At 35.0% G+C, this 19,762-nt stretch overlaps 1 protein-coding gene across 3 annotated transcripts in view; it reads left to right on the top strand.

The window, feature by feature from the left end:
• The window catches only part of SLF1 (SMC5-SMC6 complex localization factor 1), an 84,358-nt gene that overhangs the window by 41,919 nt on the left and 22,677 nt on the right, over positions 1–19,762 (top strand). For all 3 annotated transcript variants that reach the window (XM_038532325.1, XM_038532327.1, XM_038532326.1), the window contains 4 exons: positions 1,229–1,392; positions 10,027–10,158; positions 10,784–10,949; positions 16,544–16,691. In XM_038532325.1, the coding sequence (XP_038388253.1) occupies positions 1,229–1,392; positions 10,027–10,158; positions 10,784–10,949; positions 16,544–16,691 (610 nt within the window). The remainder of the gene's footprint in view (positions 1–1,228; positions 1,393–10,026; positions 10,159–10,783; positions 10,950–16,543; positions 16,692–19,762) is intronic.

Genomic DNA, 19,762 nt, shown 5'->3' with positions numbered 1-19,762 from the left:
TAGGGTCATCTCACAAGGGTTATTTTCCTTCGGTGAGTTCATGGAGATCTAGTCTGATCTTGGTTATGTCCCAGAATTCGTCCAAATTGAGGAGGTGAAATTATGCCGATTATATATTATAAGACTTAAAAAAACACAATTACCTGGTACAGGATGTCAGAAAAAGCAGGGCAGTACTGTCGGTGATCTTCCCTGTCATCACCAAGTGAACTATTTTATAAATGCACCAAAGAAATTGAGTCATTCTGCAATCCCTCAGACCCTGGATTAGAGTGGAGAAGTATATTCTACTATTGGGGAGGAGGAAGGTACAGCTTCAGGGCAGTTGATGCAGAAGAAGGTGCAGAGGGGAGAAGAGTCTATCTCCATTGGGTGTTCATTCTGAATAACCCCATCATGAACCTAAGAGATTGCACTTTTGTGAAGGCCTGTTTTCCTGTGTGTATCCAGGTAGGACTGTGGATCTCCCCCCATAAGGATTATAGGACTGGACATCAACTCTCTTTGGTGGGTCCCAGTGAGGACACCTGAGATGCCCATTCCTATTTTTAAACTATTTTCTAGTTACTACTCTGAGTGATTTAATTTATTTTCTTAGAATCTCCAAGATAATTTTATCTTGGGAAAAATTTATCTGAATTTTTTCTGTGGCAGTGAAGTATCTAACATAAAAATCTGGTAAGAGTGATCTAGAAAGCCATTTATACAGTGATAATAATCATTTTTATTCACAGTACACAAAGATAATAAACATATTCCTTAAACTGTGAAAACTGAGAACAGCTTTTCAAAGGTAGCTTTCTAATTATGTTCATCACAGTGCCAATTTGAAGAAATAACAGGTGTAAGCTGTGTCAGACTAATGTTGGTGATAACATGAAGAGCTTCATACCTTTAATTCCTTTCAGATCACATCTGGGAACTCTTTTTCTTTTCTTTTTTTTTTTTTTTTTTTAATCTGGGAACTCTCAATCTCACTATAATCATGAAAAGTAAAATGAACATTTCTTAGTAGTCTCAATAGCTGGGATTACCCAATGTCTTTAGAATGTGCCTTTCTCAGTTGTAGTATTTCACTAGCCAAATATTATAACTTCCAATTGATTTCTTTTGTCCAAACACATATGTTTGGCCAGAAAGGTAGGTCAGAGTTATTATAGTTTTAGACTGAATTAACTGGTGAAAGTGTACTTTTAGTTATAATTATTTATTTATTTTTAAATAATAGGATAACATAGATACATTTTCTGGCCGATACTTTCATATATTGTCAGCTCTCCTTCACCTACATCCTCCTTGGAAGTCTCCAGCCATGTCGCGATATTACCTGGAGCTGTTTCAGTGTCCAACTTGTATGAAAGGAGCATGGTCTCTAATTGAAGTGCTTATCAGGTAAGGAATTTGACATGTGAGGATACTAAATTTTATCTCATAATTGTGCTGTGTTATGTTTTAGATACAAATGAAATAAGTAAATTTTACTTTTGAAAAAAGTGTTTATGTTTGTGTATTATATTTATTGTAAACCTCTTACAAAAGGGCCAAATCCAGGGGCACCTGGGTGGCTCAGTCAGTTAAGCATCTGACTTTCGATTTCGCCTTGGATCATGATCTCAGGGTCATGAGATTGAGCCCCATGTTGGGTGCCATGCTGGGCATGGAGCCATCTTGGGATTCACACTCTCCCTCTCTCTACTTGTGCATTATCTCTCTCTCTCTCTCTCTCTCTCCCCCACCCTCAAAAAAAATAGAATATGAAAATAAAAAAAATTAAAAATGAAGGGACTAAGTCTAGATTGGTCATGTTTGTCATTTAGTTTATTTTGCAAAAAAATTTTTTTTTAATTAATGAATACATGAAACAGGAAAGCCAAATCATTGTTTTCATTTCTTATTGTTTTTATTTAACAATGTGTGTACATATTATTTTAAAATCTAATTAAAATTTATTGAATATGGTTATCAAATTTTGATAATCAAAGTATAAACACTTGTATACATTATCTCTTCTGGTGTTTTTTGTTACATTTTTTTCAGCTAGAAATCTGAATTTTGAAGCCATTTCCTAGTCATCCCTTTCATGTCTCTGCATGTCATCTTCCTAGATTTTTCCTTTGTCTTGAAAATGTTTCTCTGGAAATCCTTTTATTTCTCTTCTACCAAAATCACAAATTGTTTTTCTTCTCTGATAGCTGCATGTATCTGATTCAGCCTGCTTTTGTCTAGAAAGTACTTTATTTTTATCCAAGTGTTCAGTTTTAAGGCTCCTAGTAGTGAGAGAAAGGATATTTGACTAGCTAGGAAAAGGCTTGAACTCTGCGTATCTCTTTGAGATGATAAAGATTCATTTTCTTTCTTGGTTATGATATATTTGAAGTGAGATAATCATCTGGGTAGCATGCATTTATTCATTCTTTCAACAAATGTTTATTGAGTACTTATTGGGAGCCAGGCACTATGCTACACTCTGGGGATAAAAAGATAAATAAAAAACATTTCCTTCACTTTTGAAGGTGACTGAGATATAAACACAATTTCTAACACAACAACAGTACTAGCCCAGCACTGGTATCGAATGTGAGGATATATGGGGTATGGGGCTGATGTGCTTCCTAATTTCCAAATCTGCTTCTTTTCTTTACTATCATCACCATTATTTAAAAGCCCTCATTGTTTCTTATTAAACTATTGCAATACCTGCTTTATTGCTCTTGATTCTACTTTTTTTCCCTTTATCTTCCAAAGTACCTCAGGATACTCTTTCCAAAATGATGTGTCATTTTCCAGATGACCATTTTCAGTTAACTTACATATCATGTATAAGAGACCCTTGAAACTCCTTAGCAAAACATGTAAGACCTTCCGTGATTTACGTGCTGTGTCTCCTTCCCATCTTCATTATTTTCCCAAAAGGGCCCGGTGACTGAACTCTTTTTCATTTCCTATTTCTTTGCTCTTATATTTTCTCTGCCTAAATATACCTCCATTCTGCACCCCACGAATATTTAGCCAACTCCTAATTAACTTGTAACTTATGCCAGTACAAAAATTTTGCCCTTTCTTTTCAGTTAAGTTTGTCACTCAAATCAACTTCTTACTTTCTCAAAAGTGCTCAATTTTTTAAGCTTTTTAAAATTTTGATTAACATACAAGGTTCTATTAGTTTCAGATATAACAATATAAAGATTCAGCAGTTCTTCATAGTACTCATTGTTCATCATGATGAGTGTACGCATTAATTCCCATCATCAATTATTGCCATCCACCCATCTTCCTCCCCTCTGGCAATGACCAGTTTGTTCTGTATATTTAAGAGTTTGGTTTCTTTTATTTGTATCTTTTTTTCTTTGTTAGTTTATATGTGGTATTTGGCTTTCTCTGACTGATTTATTTCACTTAGCATTATACCCTCTAGGTTCATCCATATTGTTGCAAATGGCAAGATTTTATGTTTTTTTATGGCTGAGTAATATTCCTTTATATCTACCACATCTTTATTCATTCATGTCTAAATGCATACTTGGGTTGCTTCCATACCATGGCTATTATAAATAATGCTGCAGTAAACACAGTGCATATATCTTTTCCAGTTAGTGTTTTCATTTCCCTTGGGCAAATGCCCAGTAGCAGACTACTGGATCATAATTTTTAATTTTTAAAATTTTTTGAAGAGCCTCCCTATTTTCCACAGTGGCTGTACCAGCTTGCATTACCACCAGTTGCATGAAGGTTCCTTTTTCTCTGTGTTCTTGCCAAACTTGATTCATGTGTTTCTGATTTTGACCATTCTGTTATATGTGAAATGATAATCTCATTGTAGTTTTGATTTGCATTTCTCTGATGATTAGTGATGTTGAGCATCTTTTCATACATCTTTGGCCATCTGCATGTCCTCTTTGGAGAAATGTCTTTTCATATCATCTGCCCTTTTTTTTTTTTTTTTTTTTTTTTTAATTTCTTGTTCGGGACGCCTGGGTGGCTCAGCGGTTTGGCGCGTGCCTTTGGTCCAGGGCGTGACCCCGGGGTCCCGGGATCGAGTCCCACATCAGGCTCTCTGCATGGAGCTTGACTCTTCCTCTGCCTGTGTCTTTCCCCCCTCTCTCTCTCTCTCTCTCTCTCTCTCATGAATAAATAAATAAAATCTAAACAAAATTAAAAAAAAAATTTCTTGTTCATTTGAGAGAGAGCACATTAGAGAAAGCAAGCACAAGTGGGTAACGGGGGGGAGAGGGGGAGCTGAGCAGGGAGCCCCATGTGAGACTCAATCCCAGAACCCGGAGATCATGGCTTGAGCCAAAGGCAGATGCTTAACTGCCTGAGCCACCCAGGCACTCCATTTTCTGCCCATTTTTAGGGGATTATTTGTTTTTTGGGTGGTGTTCCATAAATTCTTGATATACTTGGGCAGCCCTGGTGGCTCAGTGGGTTAGTGCCATCTTCAGCCCAGGGCGTGATCCTGGAGACCTGGGATCAAGTCCCACGTCAGTCTCCCTGCATGGAGCCTGTTTCTCCCTCTGCCTGTGTCTCTGCCTCTCTCTCTGTCTCTCATGAATAAATAAATAAAGTCTTAAAAAAAAAAATCTTAATATACTTTGGATATTTACCTCTTATTATATACATCATTTTCATATATCTTCTCCCATTGTTTGTCTTTTCATTTATTTTGATGCAATTCCCATAGTTTAATTTTGTTTTTGTTTTGCTTACCTTAGGAGACATACCTAGAAAAATGTTTCTGCAGCTGATGTTAGAGATTACTGCCTGTGTTTTCTTCTAGGAATTTTATGGTTTCTTCTAGGAATTTTATGGTTTCAGGTCTCACATTTAGCCCATTTTGTTTTTGTGTGTGTGTATGGTGTAAGAAAGTGGTCCTGTTTCATTCTTTTGCATATAGCTGTCCACTTTTCCCAGCACCGTTTGTTGAAGAGATTGTCTTCTCATATATTCTTGCCTTCTTTGCAGTGGATTAAGTGACTTTGTAATTATGGGTTTATTTCTGAGCTTTCTACTCTGTTCCATTGACCTATGTGTCTTTGTATCCATACTATTTTGATTACTACAACTTTGTAATAAACCTTGAAATCTAGTACTGAGATACCTCCAGTGTTTTTTTGTTTTGTTTTGTTTTTTTAAGATTTTACTTATTTAGAGAAAGAGCATGCAAGTGGGGGTGGGGGGTGTAGGGAAGGGGGAGAATCTCAAGCAGCTCTGTGCTGAGCATGGAGCCCAATGCAGGGGTTAATCTCATAACCTGGAGATCATGACCTGACCAAAACCAAGAGCTGGACACTTGACTGACTGGGCCACTAAGGCGTCCTGTGAAACCTCCAGTTTTATTCTTTTTATGCTATGGCTATTTGAGGTCTTCTGTGTTTCTGTATAAATTTCAGCATTATTTTTTTCTAGTTTTAGGAAAACTTTATATTCTCCTAGGGATTGTGTTAAATCTGTAGATTGCTTTGAATAGTATGAATATTTTAACAATACTGGTTCTCCCAATGCATGAGCATGGAATATCTTTCCATTTCTTTGTATCTTCTTCAGTATCTTTCATCAATGTCTTAAAGTTTTTGAAGTACAGGTCTTTCACTTCCTTAGTTAAATGTATTCCTGTAATTTTATTCTTTTTGGTGCATTTTTAAATGGAATTGTTTTCTTAATGTATAGAAATAAAACATCTTTGTATATTGATTTTGTATCCTGGGATTTGACTGAATTCATTCATCAGTTCTAGTAGTTTTTTGGTGTAGTTTTTCTATATATATATACACTATCATGTTATCTATAAACAGTGAAAGTTTTACTTCTGCCTCTCAAATTTGGATGCCTTTTAGTTCTTTTTAGCTTGTTTGAGTACATGACTGGGACTTACAGTACTATGTTGTATAAAAGTGGTGAGAGAGGAAGGACATCCTTGTTCTTGATCATAGAGGTAAAGCTGTCCATTTTTTACCATTAAGGACGATGTTAGCTCTGGGTTTTTCATAAATGGCCTTTATTATGTTAAGGTATTCTCCCTCTAAATCTACTTTGTTGAGAGGTTTTTTCATGAATAGATATTGTAATCTGTGAAATGCTTTTTCTGCATCTATTGAAATAATCATGATTTTTATCCTTTCTCTTATTGATGTGATGTATCATGTTGATTGATTTGTGAAAATTGAACCACTCTTGCATCCTGGAAATAAATCCCACTTGATCATGGCGAATTGGTTTGCTCATATTTGGAGAATTTTTGCATCTATATTCATCACTTAATGACCTGTAGTTTTCTTTTTTGTGTATGACGTCTTAATCCAGTTTTGGTATCAAGGTGATGCTGGCCTCACAATGAATTTGGAAGCCTTCCTTCCTCTTCTAATTTTTGGAATAGTTTGAGAAGAGGAAGTTTTGAATCCTCTTTAAAAGTTTGGTAGAATTCACTTGGGAAATCATCTGGTCCTGGACTTATTTGTTGGGAGATTTTTTAATACTGCTTCAACTTCACTGCTAGAAATCATTCTGTTCAGATTTTCTAGTTCTGATTCAGCTTTTGCAAGGTTGTATGTTTTAGGAATTTATCCATTTCTTTTAGGTTGTCCAATTTGTTGGCATATAATTTTTCATACTTCCTTATAATCTGTTTCTGTGCTGTCAATTATTATTTCTTCTCTTTTTCATTTCTGAAATTAAGTCCTCTCTCAATTTTATTTACTTGTTTGTTTATTTATTTATTTATTTATTTATTTTCTCTCAATTTTAACTGAATCTAGCTAAAGGTTTTTCCAGTTTTGTTCATCTTTTCAAAGAACCATCTCCTGGTTTCATTTAACTGTTCTATTGGATTTTTAGTCTCTGTTTGATTTATTTCTTCTCTAATCTTTATTATTTCCTTCCTTCTGCTGGTTTTAGGCTTTGTTCTTTTTCTAGCTCCTTAGGTGTAAGGTTAAGCTGTTTATTTGAGAGCTCTCTTTGAGACTCTATTGCTATAATCTCAGAACAGCTTTTGCTATCTCCCAAAGATTTTGGACCATTGTATTTTCATTTTCATTTGTCTCCATGTATTTTTTTTGTTTCCCCTTTAGTTTTTTGGTTGACGTATTCGTTGTTCAGTAGCATGTTATTTAACCTACATGTATTTGTGTTGTTTCCAGATTTCTTTTTGTGGTTAATTTCTAGATTCCTACTGTGTGGTTGGAAAAGATGCATGATAACACTTCAGTCTTTTTGAATTTGTTGAGACTTGTTCTCTAGCCTTATATGTGATCTGTTCTGCAGAATTTCTATGTACATTTGAGAAGAAGGGATATTTTACCGGTTTTGGATGGAGTGTTCTGAATGTATCTGTTAGATCCATCTGAGCCAATGTGTCATTCAGTGACATTCAGTGACACTATTTCCTTGCTGATTTTCTGTCTCATCTATCCAGTGCTCTAAGTGAGATGTTAAAGTCCCCTATGATTACTGTATTACTCTGAATTTCTTGCTTTATGTCTGTTTAATAGTTGCTTAATGTATTTGGGGGCTCCCATATTGGGTGCATAAATACTTCTAATTGTTAAATATTTTTCTTGGATTATCTCCTTTATGATTATATCTTTTGTCTCTTGTTATATAGTCTTTGTTTTAAAGTCTGTTTTGTCTAAGTTTTACTACCCCAGCTTTCTTTTCACTTCTTTTGTATGATAAATGTTTTTCCATCTCTTCACTTATTTTTTTTTTTAATTTTTATTTATTTATGATAGTCACAGAGAGAGAAATAGAGAGAGGCAGAGACATAGGCAGAGGGAGAAGCAGGCTCCATGCACAGGGAGCCCGATGTGGGATTCGATCCTGGGTCTCCAGGATCGCGCCCTGGGCCAAAGGCAGGCGCCAAACCGCTGCGCCACCCAGGGATCCCTCCATCTCTTCACTTAGATGCTCAGTTTTAAATATCTCTGTCCTTAATGCTTAATATAATATCTGGAATGTAATAAATGCTTAATAAATGTTTGGATGAATTCATTGATGCAACAGGGGGTAGAATTAAAAGTAGACTTTAATACGCAGATTTCATTTCAAAAAAACATGGTTTCACTGGGAGTCAGGTGTTAAGGGAAGTGGTGGGCATATAGATGAGATGGATAATATTAGTCTACTATTAAACATATATCATACATATATATATAATTTTTTTTTCATACATATATTTTTAAGATTTTTTCTATTTGGGAGACAGAGTCTGCACAAGCAGGGAGAAGGGGTAGAGGGAGAAGGAAAAGCAGACTCTCAGCTGAGCAGGGAGCCCCACATGGGGCCAGTCTCAGTACCCTGAGGTCATGACCCGAACCGAAGGCAGTTGCTTAACCAACTGAGCTACCCAGGTGCACTGTTACAATATATATTTAAAAAGAAAAAATGAAAGATAATATGGTATCCATCTCTGGCAGTTTTCGGATAGACTAACTATATAGATGTAGAGAATCTTCTAGGAGAGATTTGAGTATTAAATATTGTTAAATAGGGATCCCTGGGTGGCGCAGCGGTTTGGCGCCTGCCTTTGGCCCAGGGCGCGATCCTGGAGTCCCGGGATCAAATCCCACGTCGGGCTCCCGGTGCATGGAGCCTGCTTCTCCCTCTGCCTGTGTCTCTGCCTCTCTCTCTCTCTCTCTCTCTCTCTATGTGACTATCATAAATAAAAAAAATAAAATAAATTTTAAAAAAATAATAAATAAATAAATATTGTTAAATATAATAGTTATTAAGAACCTTCCTCACCAAACAATGTGGTATTCAAAAAGAAGGTGGGAAAGGTGGAGACAGAGGTAGAAAGTTGCAAGTACATGGTTTATATAATTGATAATAAAGTTGGAAGATTACTATAGTAAGTATTGTTACCTAGAATTTCTTTTTTAGTCCGATTTCTGAGTAATTGTATGTTTTATTTATTTATTTATTTATTTATTTATTTATTTATTTATTTATTTTTTAAGGTTTTATTTATTCATGAGAGACACTGAGAGAGAGAGAGGCAGAGACACAGGCAGAGGGAGAAACAGGCTCCATGCAGGAAGCCTGATGTGGGACTCAATCCCGGGTCTCCAGGATCACACCCTGGGCTGAAGGTGGCGCTAAACCATGAGCCACCTGGGCTGCCCTGTATGTTCTCTATAAAACACACACACACACACACACACACACACACACACACACAATTTTGCTCTCCAGCCCAGTAGCCAGTAGCCACATGTAGCCACATTTAAATTTAAGATTAAAAAATTAAAAATTCAAATCCTCAGTTGCAGAGTCCACATTTCACATGTTCAGTAGAACATATCCATTATCACCAAAAGTTCTTTTGGAGGACTGCTATAGTAGATAGAAAGAAAATAAATATTTTTAAACTATTAGAAAACAGCCCTAATTGGGGGGGCCTGGGTGGCTCATTCAGTTAAGCATCCAACTCTTGATTTAGGCTCAGGTCAAGGTCTCTGTCATGAGATAAAGCCCCACATCGGGCTCTGTGCTGGGTGTGGATGGAGCCTGTTTGGAATTCTCTCTCCCTTTCCCTCTGTCCCCACCCCACAGTGCTTGCTCTCCCCCCTCCCCTCTCTCTCACACACACACATACACACACACACACAGCCCTAAATGACTTTCATTTTACTGAATAATAACAAAAACTCTTGCATAAGACGAGGACTGTAAAAAGTATTTATAAAATGAGAGTGTAGGTGGTCATCTGAATTGAAAGCATTTAATGTAATACATAATTTTTTGTTCTTTGTCAGTAAAATAATGAAGAGAGTACCATTAGGTTATTAATCTTTACAATCAGTGAAGAATAGAGAAATTAGATCTGTATTACTAAAAACTAAATGTCCTGAGATATTTGACATGTGTTACTTTTTAAAGGAAGAGAACATATTGATAAAATTTTGTTGATTAACTTTATATTTTGTTGAAGGAAATTTCATTCGGATTCTATACAAAAAAAGAATTACTTTGTCCACAGAGTATTCATTGAATTGCTTGTATGTCACAAATTACTGGCTGTATGTTTTTCAGGTCTTGTCTTTACAATGAAAGTTTTTGCCATCAAATTTCAAAAAATATTATTGGTACGAAGGTGCTCTACCTGACCCTGCTCAAATTCTTCTTTAATTTGGTGGAAAGTGAAGTGCGACATCTGAGCCAAAAGTAAGTTTAATCACAAAGAAAAATTTTTTTATGTTTATATTGTTTTATATACCATTTTTCTAATTCATGTACATACTTTTAAAGAGTCACTTTGTTTTCTAGTTTAGATTGTTTTTAAAACACAGTTGCATGCATAGTTCTTCAGTAGCAGTAATGGTTTTTTTCGGTTTTTAGCAGTAAAGTTTTTTATGTTCTTTCTCTTTAGTTCACATATTTGTTTTTCACTAACTTAGACATTTAGATAAGTAGGATTTTGTTCTATTTTTCAGGGCTTATGTTTTTTCTTAATTCTTAAGTAATTGAATCCTTAAGTAAAAGTTCCATCAGGTTTGTTGTTTTTTTCTACTAGGTTTTTAAACATTGAATCTGTAATATCCATGATAAGTTTTGTGTATGCTCTAAAACATAGTTAGATTACTGTTCGTATTTGTTGGTCATTATATTGAATTGTGGCCATTGTTTATATTTTCTTTTTTTAACTGTAAGTTATAATCTTTATATATGATGCCTTTTCTATATCTAGAAACCACTGGATCTTTTTGTATTATGGCAAGAAGTATTATGCCTAACAACAATAGTGACCAAGTTGGCATTAAAGATATACTTTGATTCATATTTTCATTAGGTTGTATGACTGGTCAGATTCTCAGAGTCTGAAAATAACAGGAAAGGCAATTCTTCTTGAAATCTTTTGGTCAGGAAATGAGGCCTCTGGGCTTTTGACCAAACCAGTAAATATGCTTTTGGAGTGGACTATATATTCTCACAAGGAAAAATGCAAGTCTAATGATGTAAGTAGAATTGATTTGTAAATGAATAATGGCCTGTTCTGCCTCTTTTGTCTTTATTCTTTGAACAATTTGAATAAAACTAAAATCTAACCAAATGTATCATTGTTTTCTATTTAGTTTATTTAGTTTTATTGTAAAAGACGCTTAGAAGCTGGTTTCTTCATCATCACACATTTCAGTGTAGTAGCTGGGGACAGTTATTTGATCATTAGTGCTAAGAAGTCTGTATTCACTTATTCTAGATTTTTTTTTTTAATTTTGTGTGTTTCAATTCTTAAGGAACCTATTTTAAAAGGTTTTTAAAATTGATTTTATGCAGGATTTTTTGTGTACAAAGTTCTTGTTTTTAAAAATACCTTATGGAAGTACAAGGCTATAAAATGCATGTATTTTTATATCGCTTACTAGGCCTTGGGCTATAACATTTATACTCCTTTTCCTCTAGGCTCCAAAAACCATGCTTCTGTATCTCAACTCTTTCTTTGGGGTCAGCAGATGTCCATAGGGCAAAGTCCACTAGTTTTGAGTGCCTGTTTGGCTTTTTACCTTCTTCCCAGATCTTGATTTAGCGATTCTTTATAACTTTCCAGAAGTTGTGTTTTACATAACAAGTTATCTTTGGGAAGATGTTTTACATATCTTATTCAACATTTTCAGTTTTCTTCTATAAGGTCATTGATTTGAATTACTTAGGCCTCCATTACCAGAAACAGAAGTCCTTAATGGTTTTTAAAAATTCTGTTAGAGGGGTGTCTGAGTCTTATAAAAAGAAATTTCTTTTGAGGGCCCTATGTTTTTTTAATTGGGCATTAAAAAAGGAGAATTATTTCTGTGTATAGCTACTCTTTGTGATCAAGTAGTTGAATTAGTGGCAGGAACCAAGTGAGTAGCCATTTTCTCATACATGTGTCTTGTTGAAAAAGAAATAAGGTTATACACATAGAATTCGAAAATATTCATCATAAATAGAACTATCTATACTTCCTTGCCAGTTGAGTTTAATACTTGTGTAATACTTCTAAGATAAAACTGATAACATTCTCATTAATTAACATGTCTTTGTATATACTTTTTAAAAAATATTTATTCATGAGAGACAGAGAGAGGCAGGCAGAGACATAGGCAGAGAAAGAAGCAGGCTTCATGCAGGGAGCCCGACATGGGACTTGATCCTAGGTCTCCAGGATCATGCCCTGGGCCGAAGGCAGGCGCTCAACTGCTGAGCCACCCAGGCGTCCCTGTATATACTTTATAGACCATAGAATCATTGGGGATAGAAAATATGTTCTCATTATGGAGCATTTGTTTTTTATCCATTTGATTTTATAAATTAAATTGCTTATTTGTAGCTGAAAACATTCACAAAACTGGTATCTTCACCGTTGTACTAAATCACCAAAGGACTATCAAAAATAAGAATTTACTCAGGAGATACTGATGTTTATAAAAACAGATTTATCCATGTTTAACTCGAAGACTTTTGTTCAAATTTATAAATAAACATATTTGGTGAATCAGTCTGCAATAAATTATAGCTTCAGTCGAAATATTAGAACCAGCTTTAAACTTAGCAAATCATGTTTTATTTAACATTTGAATTGTGTAAATTCATAAAAATTGTTTTGTGTGTGTTACCTTATCTGCTAGAATTATTCTTGTACCTAATTAAATCTTTTTGGCAGTTTCCAATTTCAAGAATTCCATGCATGTTCACAGACATCATTTTCTGTACTGTAAAGCATTTGTTTCTTGATTTGCTGAGTTGAAGCATTCAATTTAAGTCATTAGCTAAACAGAAGTCCTCAGTTTATGCTAATATTGTTTTGTCATAATGTCAATCAGCAAGCATTGCAGAGTGACACAAAGGCAGTGAATTTCATTGTCATTAATCTGAGAGAGCTTTGGGCTTTCCTTGGCAAAGAGCAGAGGTGAGCTGTGTCAAGGTTATGAAGGAGGTACAAATTTTGCAAAGCGTGGTGGTTAGTCCTACTTTTCTTTGCGATGTCCTTAAGTGCTATTTAATGATAACCCTACAATTGTAGGTAGAAATGGAAGCTACTTTGTATTTAAAGACAGGGAAATTGAGGCTAAAGAGTGTAACTAACTTGTTCAAGATATCACAGCCTGTTAGGGTAAAGCGCTGTGTAGAGGCCATCTCAACTGCGGTTTACTTTTTCTTGTTTCAAATGCCAGTGTTTTAAACTGCTAGAGCACATTATGTGTATTATGTTTGCATCTTTCTGACATTGCATAAAGCCCTAACCTGAGAGTCAGAAGGCCAAGATGGTAGTTTGTTCTTGATTATATACTAGTCAATTTTTTGGAAGATCACCACATTTATTAAATGGAGGTTATTTGTATTGGCAGATAATAGAGAACTCTATGAACAAAATGTCTGATAATAGACTTTAACACAGTAGGAAGGTGTTCTTACGTAAATATGTGTCATGTGCAACTCATGTCTTTCATTTCTTTGTTAATTCTCAAGGTTTTCTGTTCTTTCCACTTGAGCAAACTTCTCAGTATTCCAGAAAGCTTTCCTCTCTTTATGGTTTTTCTGCCATATTCTCACTAATCTAATTCTAAATTGTATATCTCCACTATGCTAGAAATAGTAGCATTATTTATACACTGTTAAAGTTGCAGTAAGTACAATCCATAGCGCGATGTCTTGGCCCTATGGTTATAGTGAGTGTCATAGAGAAGAATATATTATAAAAGGATCTAAGAACCTGATTTGAAAGTATTTTTTTTTTAAGATTTTATTTATTAATTTGACAGCACAAGCAGGGCCAGTGGCAGAGGGAGAGGGAGAAACAGGCTCTCTGCTGAGCAGGGAGCCCGATGTGAGTCTTGATCCCAGGACCCTGGGATCATGACCTGAGCTCATGGCAGATTTTTAACTAACTGTGTCACCAAGGTGCCCTTGAAAAGTGTCTTTTTATATAACAGTTTACTTTTCTGAATATGTGGTAGTATGGATATTTAGCTAATGTCACACAGATAAGAATAATTTTGACAGTTCCTTTTCATGTTAAAGAAACTATAGTCCCTCCTTGCAAATACTGCAAGGACCACCTATCCTGTTTAATAGCAGTAATAAGGTAAATTGAGTAATAGGCAATATTGATACTAATTTGTAGTATCAGGTATGTATACATATATTTGTGTGTAAGGAAAGAGAAAGGTACCAACTGGTTGTTTTGTAGTTTGGTTTTGCTTTTTTAGTTGATGAGTGTTGGACTTTGGTTTATATGAGGCTTAGCTCTATGGGCTAAGCTCCTTTTTCCCTATCCAGAGTCTTAGGACCACGGATCTGAAGTGATCCTGATTTACTCTACTCTTGGAATGGGGAATATTTCAAGAAATCAAAATTTACCAGCCTCTTGCTTCCTTCCTGGGTAGGATCGTTGCTGATATTCAGATATACATGTTGTTGCAAAGAGCATTCTGTGACATGGATCTTGATAGGATTTATTTTTAGTTTAAATGTAGATTTTCACTCTCCTGTTTTAATTCTCTTGATGAATTTTGAGCCATGAGAAATAAAACTTGGTCGAGTGACTATCTCCATGTTGGCTTTACAAAGTAAGAACTTGGCTCCCTGCAAACCGCTTTGATAACTGGCTAAGACTCCATGCATAAGGGAGTGAGTTCTGGTCAGTTTATGGCTTAGACCCTATCAGGGTACTAGGGGGAGGAGTTGGTATCTTCCCAGCCAGCTGATAGAGCCAGTCCTGGCTGCTGGTGCTTCCCAAGTCATACAGCTGCATCTGTAAGACTTAAGCCCAGCTATTTAATCAAGGTGGGAGAGAGGGTGGTGCTGATGCCCATTTATGAATCCTGACCTGGAAGATTCAGGCTGTGGTCAAGGTTCTGTATCTTGGCTCCTGGTGATATTAGAGGAAAGGCAGTGCTTCCCTAAGCATGCAGCTTAAAATCTCCTCAGCCCCATTCTTCATAGTCCCTCTTTCAAAATCTAGTATCCAGCCTGGCTTAATGCAGTGAATTCCACACAGTGTGATAGAGCAGCGGGGAACTTGCACACCTACCTAAGCATCTTGCCTCTGGGTTTTTCCTTGGTAAAAACTTTCAGCAAGCCTAATCCATGGGCTGCTTAACCATTTACCCTTGTTTGGACAGCAAGCCAGGACTAGAACTTAAGTTTTGAAATCACTTAACTAGGGCATCCCTGGGTGGCTCAGTGGTTTGGCACCTACCTTTGGCCCAGGTCGTGATCTTGGAATCCTGGGATCAAGTCCCACGTCGGGCTCCCTGCATGGAGCCTGCTTCTGCCTCTCCCTGTGTCTCTGTCTCTCTGTCTCTGTCTCTCTCTCTCTCTCTGTCTAAAAATCACTTAACTAATAACTTCTTATAATGAATCCATGATGCCCTTATGAAATATTGTATAACATAAGAACCTTGTCTGCTGAGGGCAGGAGAAATAAATCCAGTAGTCACTAATGGGTAGAGATTTCTCTGTCCCTAATCCTACATTAGGCATAATATAGTTGCAGACTTAGCACTCAGAATCTATTCGGATGCAATATTTATTAAAATCTTTTCACGTGTTTTCTAACTAACTGTTAATTTGATGATTTTTTTTTCACACAGAACAAATAACCAAAAATAAAGGAATTTCAACTACTTTTAATGTCTTTGTGAAAAAGTGTTAATATTTAAATCAAAGGTGTCTAAAAATTATTTTTGTACCTCTTCACCTTCATAGTTTATGGATTAGAAAGATATTTTTCCATATTAGGGTCAGGCACACTTACTGTAATTAAAAATTTGTAAAAAATAAATAAATAAATAAATAAATAAATAAATAAATAAATAAATAAAAAATTTGTATGCTTGCTATATTTTTATAGGAATTTAATAATGCTTATTATAGAGTGATGATAGAGAACAGTATTCATTCTTTAAAATACATCCTTATACATTTCTAAGGTAATGACATTTGATACAATTTAATTGGAATTTGATCCAATCTGTTTCTTCATTTATAACAGAAAGGACAATCATATTTGTGAAAGTTTTTATTCATTGTGTTTTTTAAGTCTTTTTCTGGAATATGCCATTCGGATAAACATAGTCAATTTTATATATATATATATAAATTTATTAATCTATTTTATATATATATATAAACACCAGGAGTGGCTAAGTATCTTTTTTTATAATCCTGTATTCCTGTTAACAGAAATCCACAGACACCAACAGACGCCAGATACTTCCTCATTGTTCTGTTGGAATTACTGCCATACTAAAGCACTTGACACTATTGAATGTTATTTAGAAGTTTATTATAAGCTATCTGTATATAAGTCCTGGAGATTTTGTTTTATAAACTGTTTATGTCTTGTGTCTATAAGGATATAGATATGGACAGGAGGAGGAAGGAGAAGAAAAGGAAAGAGAAGCAGAGAATGAAGAGAGCTTGCCAGGGTTTCAGGAATACTTTTTAGTATGAACATACCCTGTGTTTTTAAATAGCTAAGTTTTGCCTCAACAAGTATTAAAAATAAACACTGATAAAGAAATACATATTTTAATATGTTTTACTAATATTTTTCCCATTGTAATATTAGGTCTTCAAACATGAATTAGCTTATTTACTGACTGGAATTCTTGGAGCAGCAATAGATTATTGGATCTTCCTTGGTCTTAAAAAGGGTAAAAATGTGATGCGACATATGTCTGATGACTTGGGAAGTTATGTTTCCCTTTCGTGTGATGGTAAGTGTATCTGTATTATGTTTCTCTTAGACCTATTGTGTGATTTTCCTTTAGGCAGTCTGTAATATTTAACATATATCCGCATGAAACGTTTGAAAAAAAAAATCCATATACACTCAAGTGTGTAGGTATATATATACACACAGACACACGTACAAGTTGATATATGAATGAACATGCACACACATAACAGACAGTATAAAGAAGGTAAAAAGTACTCCTAATGGATGCAAACAGATAAACACTTAACTTTTTCATCTTTTTCTTTTAGTAATTTCTAAGTATTTTTACATAGTCGAACTCATGTCTTTTGTATTCTTGTTTTCCTCTGTTACATGAGTCTTCACCCCCCCATACACATCATTTATTATTCAAAATATTATTTTGATGATTTCATAAAATTTGAATGTTAAAGTATAGAAAATTGTACCTGGAAATAAATTATTGTATATATACATATAATATTATTGTTTTCCTTAATCATATAATTAAAAATTTTAAGTAAACTACCCTATGCAAGTAAACATTTGTCTGTTTTGGTTTTTTTTCCATTAACTAGACAAATTTAAATCATTTTAATTTTATTCTCTTTTCATTGAAGAAATAGGGTTTTTTATGTATGGTGTTTTGGAATTTTACATAGTAACTATTTTTAGTCCCTTTAATACTTCTAATGGTTCAAGTTAAGTAGAAAGCATTATCTTATTATATGTGCTATATGAACAGTTCTCAGGTCTCTTCCTGCATAAATACTTAAAATGAAATTCATTGACTCAGAATACTATGTTATAAAGCCACTTGCATTACTTTGGGTTATATTGCTACTTAAAACACTTGCCCTGTGTACCTGTTGCTGTATAATTTTTCTTATAAAAAGCTGCTACTGATTCTTTCCCACTGAGTCTGGTGATCTAGCAAATGAACATGAATGAAGCAAAAAGAAATAACTTACATAAAATTTTCTCACTCTTTCTTTTTCCCCCATCATCTATTCTGATTTTAAATTTTTCTCTAAAATAAGTGGGATGAGGAATATCACTTAAGCGATGTGATAACAGAACTCATTTTCACATGCTCACCTTATATAAAAGGTTCTACTGAACTCTTGGTTTCCAGAGTGAAGGAGGCTTCCAAAAGAACTGAGGTACATTCCTGAACTTTAAAGTCAGTGTAGAGAACTTTGAATCTTTTTCTCTTTCTCTTTTGTACCCTAACTTCCTAAAGTGAACATATTGTTTAAAACAAGTGAGTTTTTTGTGGCCCTCCAATAAAAAAAGTTCATTTTTATATTCTTTAAAAATTTTAGACTGCCAAATACTCCTTTTTGTTACACATGTGTTTCAGTGCATTAGGTTTTATGTAAAAGAAAAAGTTCTTGAATATACTGTCAATCACTTTAATACTTTAAAGAGAGATTCTAGAATAGGAATCCAGGATTAAAACTGGGTTCAGGATTTATTCGATGATGCCCTCGGCAAAGAGATCTCTTTTTATACTACTGAAGTTAGAAGATTTTTATCTAAAGCATTTTAACTTTTTTTTTTTTTCTCATTGAGCTGAGGGGTGATTACTGTTCCTTTTGTGGAGTAGCTGTCCTTTGTTGGATGACTCTTTAACATTTCTTAGCTCAAATTCAATTTTCCTTTAGAATCTTTCATTATTTCTTTCACACCATTCATACTAGGTAGTTCTTTTGTTGTTTTAGAAAAAGCAAATTTCTTGTCATCATTTGCTAGCATCAGAATTAAACATTCAGCTGAAAGGATTCCCCTGTTTTTATCCCATAATGAAACTTCCTTGAGTTAGGGGACCCAAGACAGGATTAGCAGTGGCTTTAGAGACTTTAATGACTTTAGAGTAGGTATAGTTTTATGTGTTGTTTCTGGTATGTGTTGGTTCCCTTTGGGAAATACAATTTATCTTATTGTTTAGCCAAACGTAGCAAATAAGAGCCTGTACTAATAGGGTTTCACTATATATAAAACATCAGCTTCAATGGTTGCTTCTCTTGTATTCTGAATTTCCCATTATTAAAGAAAGGTACTGTTATCCACCGTTATTTCTACCTTTCACATGACAAGTTTAAACCCGGCAAGTTTTAGCCTGTGACTGACTTAAGCTAAATCTAGACCTGATGTTACCATTACAATCCTTATGATGTACCTTGTTTCTCCAGATACGTTTGATAACTATTATTTAAAACTCTGGTTGAGATTTAAACGATATCCATGTTTGAAATTATTTTTTACCCTTCTCAAAGCCCACATAATTGGTTCCTTAGATCTCTTAATTTTATTACAGATAGACAGTTTTTAAAATGTAACTTAACTAAAAGACAACCTACAGAATGGGAGAAGATACTTGCAAATGACATATAAGATAAAGGGTTAGTATCCAAGATCTATAAAGAACTTATTAAACTCAACACCCAAAAAACAAACAATCCAATCATGAAATGGGCAAAAGACATGAACAGAAATTTCACCAAAGAAGACATACACATGACCAACAAGCAAATGAGAAAATATTCTTCATCACTTGCCATCAGGGAAATACAAATCAAAACCACAATGAGATACCACCTCTCACCAGTGAGAAGGGTGAAAATTAACAAGATAGGAAAAAGCAAATGTTGGAGAGAATGTGGAGAAGAGGGAACCCTTTTGCACTATTGGTGGGAATGCAAACTGGTACAGCCACTCTGGAAAACAGTGTGGAGGTTCCTCAAGAAGTTAAAAATAGAGCTACCCTGGGATCGCTGGGTGGCTCAGTGGTTTAGCGCCTGCCTTTAGCCCAGGGCATGATCCTGTAGTCCCAGGATCGAGTCCTGCATCAGGCTCCCTGTATGGAGGCTGCTACTCCCTCTGCATGTGTCTCTGCCTTTCTCTCTCTCTGTGTCTCATGAATATACAAATAAAATCTTAAAAAGAAAAAAAAATAGAGCTACCCTATGACCAAGCAATTGAACTACTGGGTATTTGCCCCAAAGATACTGATGTAGTAAAACTCCAAGACATCTGTGCCCCAGTGTTTATACCAGCAGTGTCCACAACAACCAAACTGGAGGGAGC

This window comes from Canis lupus, chromosome 3 (genome assembly GCF_011100685.1).
Source record: "Canis lupus familiaris isolate Mischka breed German Shepherd chromosome 3, alternate assembly UU_Cfam_GSD_1.0, whole genome shotgun sequence".
Classification (NCBI taxonomy): domain Eukaryota; kingdom Metazoa; phylum Chordata; class Mammalia; order Carnivora; family Canidae; genus Canis; species Canis lupus.
The sequence above is the reverse complement of the archived record's forward strand: the minus strand, read 5'-3'. Positions and strand labels throughout refer to the sequence as shown.